This window comes from Cibotium barometz, chromosome 38, assembly GCF_041138505.1.
Source record: "Cibotium barometz isolate CiBa-2024 chromosome 38, ASM4113850v1, whole genome shotgun sequence".
Classification (NCBI taxonomy): Eukaryota; Viridiplantae; Streptophyta; class Polypodiopsida; order Cyatheales; family Cibotiaceae; genus Cibotium; species Cibotium barometz.
The window spans coordinates 46,634,977-46,641,108 of record NC_141083.1 but is presented as its reverse complement, the minus strand read 5'-3'; the positions used below and the strand labels follow the sequence as shown (position 1 = coordinate 46,641,108).

Here is a 6,132-nt window from a genome sequence, read left to right as displayed (position 1 = left end):
TGAGCAACACCTTCCATTGAGGCCTTGTGATCGACCCCTTACTGTAGGTGTGTGGAAGGACACGATGGTCTTTGTGCCATGTGGTGGTTTAAAATGCTCTATCTAGGAAGCAACAATATAGAGTGGATTAGAGGGGTATTGGACTTGTGCCCTATAATTTAAAGTACCCCAGTTAGGATGACAACGATATTCCTACTAACTTGGCATGTTGGAACTGAAATTAGGCCGAAATTGACATAGTTGGATTTTCCTTTTGTCACCAAATACAACGTACCCTCAAGCAATGCTCTTCAGCAGCCGTGAGAATGCCTTCTAAGAGGTAGGAAAATTGTTTATCCATATATTTGAAGAAAGATTAGCACATCTTTTGAGGCTTCCAAAATCAAATTCTACCCAAACTTCCTCCTCCCCTTCCCGAACCTCCAAATTCTTGCCACCGTGGAAGCTTTGTGAAACTCTTCCTTAAGATATACTACCTGGAAACCTGTGCTTCGTATATCTTTTGAGCCTTCCAAAATCAAATTCTACCCAAACCTCCAAATTCTTACCACGTGACAACTTTGTGAAACTCTTCCTTAAGATAATATATAGAGAATAGAGAAGAGAAGAGAAGAAAGAAGAAAGTTGAAAAATAAGAAAGAAGAAAGAAAATAATATAGAGAAGAGATATGGAGAAAAAGGGCCCACGGGCACAAGAATGTGTTCAGAGGCCCCTGCATTTACTAACGGCACACGCGTCACTATTACAAACAGGCGCGCACCTCTCTCTCTCTCTTTCTCTCACATGCACAGTCTCTTTCTCTCTCTCTCACTCACTCTCACACACACACACACACATGCACAGTCTCTTTCTCTCTCTCTCACTCACTCTCACACACACACACACACGCACACACACATGCACAGTCTCTTTCTCTCTCTCTCACTCAGTCTCACACACACACACACACACACACACACACCAAATTGGGTATCCTCATGTAGATTGCTGCAGGTGAAAGTAATCTCAACACCTTGCCTTCATTCAAGAGTCATAGCCTGCTTTTGCCCCATAGCTCATATCTTTAACGGCTTCTCAAGAGATTTTCACCTTTCTCAGCAGCAAACACACAGATCTTGGAGGTTTTAAGGGGCTTGGCCAACAATGAGGTGCTTTCCCTTCTCCAAATCGGAGAGGCGAACAGGTGATTCCAGACACAGGTTCTCCTGGGGTTTCTTCAGCCAGAACTCAGCCTCGGAAGGCAAGAAATCAGCGAAATCGGCTCCATCTTCTTCTTCACAATCTCAGACAAAGCAACAGGAGCTGCAAGCACAGACAGGCGAGGCTCCAGTCTCAGCGGAGCCTCGCCGTATTGAAGAAGAAGGTGATGCTGCCGCCGCTGTTGCTGTGGGCCCCTCCTTGATGCTGAGCGCCTCTCAGAGGCCGACTGAGCCTCGTGTTTTCATGTATGGGGAGCTGCGAGTGGCGACGCGGAACTTCTCACGCACGAATCTGCTAGGAGAGGGTGGCTTCGGTTGTGTCTACAAAGGTGTCATCAAGCGCCTGAATTTAGACGATCCAGATTCCGCAAAGGAGGTTGCTGTCAAGCAGTTGAATAGGAAAGGCCAACAGGTAATCTTCCCTTTCTCTAATATCAGGGAAACCATCGCTCCTTGTGCACATTTAGGGAAAAGCATGGTTTACTTCATGAGTTTCTCAAATTCAGTGTTACATATCGTGGTTGCTCTTATCACGGTGAAGAGAATTGGCTTGACATCCATGATATGCGTTGCTTAAAGATTTTTTGCGTCGGCTATGCTGCGAGGCCAATACAGTCGTTCTTGCGAACCTGCGTAAAGCTTTACTTTCTTAATATCTGCGAGCACGCTTACTTTGTTTTTTATGTTGACGATATGAGTTTTACTAGCAGCTCCCAGTTTTGAAGACAATCTGCTAGCTTTTTCCTTTACCTTACCTTACGTTACCTTACCATTTCAGTTTCCCCACACATACCCTCAGTTTCAAGTACAGTACACAAGTGCTTTGTTGTGTTTGCATTCCATGTGCACAGTGCTTCTGCTTGGATGTGAGATGATGTGTTTGTGTGGTTTTTGCTCACAAAGAGCATAAAAAAGGCTATTTGGCAATTCAAATGATAGCTTTCCTGTTTTTTCTTGTCAGGGACACAAAGAGTGGTTGGCAGAAGTTCGCTTCCTTGGGTTGGTTGAGCATCCAAATCTGGTGAAGCTGGTGGGATATTGTGCAGAAGATGATGAGAGGGGTATACAGCGTCTGCTTGTGTATGAGTACATGGCCAACAGAAGCCTTGAGGAACATCTTTTTCACAAGGGAGAATATGTGCTCTCTTGGCAAGAGCGGCTACGTATCATGCTAGGTGCTGCTCGTGGTTTGGCCTACTTGCATGAAGAGATAGATGGTATTCAGGTAGGCAAATATGGTGTGGCACAACTTTCTTTGCACATGTATGTGCTTTGAGTGTTTCTTTTGTAATGGAAGGAATTGTCTTTCAATGTTGCAATCAGGTAGCATATCTATAGATGAAAAAGAATCCGCACAAGCTGAATCGTAATGCAGCCCCTGGAAAACCAAGAACAGTCAAGCCCATGGTACAATGCTATGCACATTTGCAGTTCTCTGTAGACTCCAGTAGGGACCGAAGATGGACCAGTCCCCCTTCACGGTATCTTATATTCCGTTGGAATTCAAGCCATTTCTTCCATGGGTGTTGGGCAAGGACACATGGGAATCAAATGGGAAATCTCAAGGTGTTGGGAGGTGCTTCATCCCTTACCAGAAATAATGCCTGGGCTAGTGACCTGTATGTGGGACAGTGTGTATTGCTATGGAGATTCTGTTCTCTTCTGTGCAGAGTCCCTGCCGCCAAAATTTGCTCGTGAAACAAGTCAAATTCTTACAATTTTATAATCAGGCAGATGCACAAGACTGAACATCACTTATATAGGCACTTCCATATGCTGGTCCGTTTGCTCCACTGCTGTTGGCCTATTCACGACTAAGGAAAATAGCATTTAAATGCCATCACTTCACATGTGTGCTGCTGGGCAGTCCTTGCTGCTGGCCGACAGGGCTCCATGGTGTTCCGTAGGGCTGGCCTATATGTCTAGTCCCCATACCCGTGGACTCTTGGTGGCTCTTGGGTTGGCACTTTGGTGGGCCATGGGCTGCCATAAGACGGACACCCCGAGCAAAGCTTGGTTCACCTCTACATCATTCCAAAGTGGGTAAGAGGACATTCTCTATGCCTAAGGTGACTAACCTATGTAGCTCATGCCTGACATGTCCCGGACTACTGGGGCTCACAATGGGATCACGGCATACGACAAAATATTCCTAAACTAGGATGCTGGGGTAGCCTTATCCACTTGTAGACCAAGTATACGTCAGATGGGTCGGTGGACAAACACAAAGCTGGACTTCTGGCTAAGGGTTATGCTCAGAGCGGCCTGGCATCGACTATGAGGATACCTTTGCACTGACAGCGAGGATGACCATGATTTGGACCGTTCTTGCCCTTGCTTCTTCTCAGCGGTGGCCCGTATATCAGATGGATGTTAAATCTACGTTCCTTAATGGTGACCTGCAGGAGGAGGTGTATGTTGAGCAGCCTCTAGGTTTTGAGGTTCCAGGATCAAAGGGTATGGTTTACAGGTTGAGGAAGGCCTTGTATGGTCTTAAACAGGCTCCCAGGGCTTGGAATCAGAAGATTGATTCCAGAGGAGATCCAGACACGAGGAGATCCACATCAGGCTACAGTTTTTCACTCGGCTCAGGAGCGGTTTCATGGAGCAGCAAGAGGCAGCCAACTATTGCCTTGTCATTGAGACAGAGGCAGAGTATCGGGTTGCTTGTGGTGCTGCTTGCGAGGTTGTGTGGTTGCGGAGGTTGCTTGGCGAGATTGGGTTTCCACAGAAGGAGTCCATAGTCATCTAGTGCGATAACTAGAGCTGTATCGCTATTGCTTGGAACCCGGTCTTCCATGCCCGGACTAAGCACACAGAGATTCAATATCACTTTGTTCGTGAGAAGATCTTGGCTGGTGACATCTTGCTTCTTTATTGTTCAACGGAGGACAATGCGGCAGACCTCTTCACGAAGTCTCAGGCTATGCTCCGGCAGCACTCCAGCTTACTGGGGTTGGTTCCACATCCAGGAGCTGAGAGGGGGTGTTAGCAGTCATCTCCTGTCTGTATATTTACACCAGGGCCTCTGTTGTGGGTGTGCCCACCCGATTTAGGTGTTTTCTCATTTTTCCCCACTCTCCATATTTTTCCCTATTTTTTCCCTTTGTGTGGAGGGCTGTATCATTGCTCTGCTGCCCCCAGGCTCTCCCTTGTATGCTGGCCGACTGTCTAGAGCTGGCCGATTGGTGGGAGCAGGTCGTGGGCATGCTGTGAGGGCTGTTGGCTGTTTTTCAGCAGGCATATTGGCTACCTGGTGAGAGAGAGAGAGCGATCATATTGTTGGTTGACGTGTTGCTGGCGGATGTGCGTATGGGCCGCAAGAAGCCCTGTAGGCAGGCGCCTAGGCTTGCGTAGCCAGGCCTACGCAGCCTAGCGCAGGCAGCCCAGGCCAGGCCGGCCCCCAGGCCAGGGAGGCCAGGCGGGCCAGCGCTCATGCCAGGCAGCCAGCGCCCAGGCCACGCACAGCAGGCTGGTGAAGCGCATGCTGGCGGACAAGTTGGCGCAGGCGCTCGAGCGAGGATGTAGCCGACTGCAGGTGAGGTGACGTCAGCAGTCCGCGATGGCAACCGGCAGCTAATCCAGGCGCCGGCAGCTCACCGACGGGTGAATTCAGGAGGGAAGCAAAAAAAAAAAACACGCAAGGAAAGCATCCGTATTTTTAGTGCTTTCGTTTTTTGTTTTTTTTTAGGAGAGTTTATTAAAAAAAAAAAAGGTTTAAAAGTCCTCCCCTCTCCAAGGTTTTCAAAGGTGTTTATTTTTTTTAGAAAAGCGAATATATATATCCATATATACATATATATTAATATATATATATATATATATTTATTCCAAAAAAAAAACACAAAAGCTAAAGCAAAAGCTAAGCCTAGCTTTTCGAGTTTTTTTTTGGCTTTTGGGAAACCTTAATAAACCCCCTCTAGTGGGCTTCTTGCCACATATCTCTCGAGTTCTCAAGTTCTCAAGTTTTCAAGCTCTCAAGCTCTCGAGTTCGCTCGCACTTTCATTGTGCAAAGATCGAATTTTCTCTCCACGTACCCTCTTCACGATGTCGACCCAAGAATCAGAGTTGGAGCCCCTCGTGGAACGCGAAGGCTTGCCGGCTACGGAAGGCACTGATGCCGATCTTTTTGACGAGTTTGTGTCAAAATCAGATTTCCAAGAGTTCAAAGTAGCTCTCGAAGCTTCTTCGACGGAACGTCAGGCACAAATCGCAGCCCAGATGCAGGCTTTGCAGAACTCCATCGCTCTATTGACCACTATCCTCTCTACTTTCTCGGGTATGGATACCTTGGCTTCTGCTTTAGGCCCCAATATTACTCCGGAACCGTTTGGGGGCGAGCAAAAGCAGAGAACCAAGGAGATCGTGGACTCTTGGCTACACAAGTGGCAAGTTTACTTTCAGTTTCATCCATATGATGATGGAAAGAAGATCCAGTTAGCAGCAGGTTTCCTGTCCAGCAAAGCTTTGCTTTGGTGGAAGGAACTCAACCCTAAGCCAACGACTTGGGCACAATTTGAAGATATTTTCAAGAAAGAATTCCTCAAGAAAGAGGATGACTATGATGTTGTTGCCCGGTTTTCAGCTTTGACCATGATCTCGCAGCACCTCACTTTATGAGGTCTACCTCCAGAAATTTCGTGACTTGCAGATGAAAGCTACAAAGATGGATCCCACTACTCTTTTGGGGTTTTTCGTAGCTGGTTTACCCGACTCGTACCGATTACAGGTTAAAAATAACAAATGTAAAACTTTGGAGGAGGCCATTCATTCAGCTCGTATCTATGATGATACGATGGTCTCTTCTAAGTCGAAACCCGTTATCGAGCAGGGGAACAAGCATAAAAGAAAGTTCTCCGCACCTATGGCTAACACGAATGAAGGCAAGTCTTCGGACCAACCTTCAAAGAATACAAGTTCGACACCAGCGA

At 47.0% G+C, this 6,132-nt stretch overlaps 1 protein-coding gene across 2 annotated transcripts in view; it reads left to right on the top strand.

Annotated features, from left to right (window-relative positions):
* The first annotated feature begins 615 nt into the window (after positions 1-615).
* The window catches only part of LOC147616793 (serine/threonine-protein kinase PCRK1-like), a 28,720-nt gene continuing 23,203 nt past the window's right edge, over positions 616-6,132 (top strand). Inside the window, exons 1-2 of one of the 2 annotated variants that reach the window (XM_086777851.1) lie at positions 616-1,612; positions 2,162-2,425. In XM_086777851.1, the coding sequence (XP_086633977.1) occupies positions 1,145-1,612; positions 2,162-2,425 (732 nt within the window). In that variant the 5' untranslated portion in view covers positions 616-1,144. The remainder of the gene's footprint in view (positions 1,613-2,161; positions 2,426-6,132) is intronic. The other variant, XM_086777852.1, reaches the window with a different exon arrangement.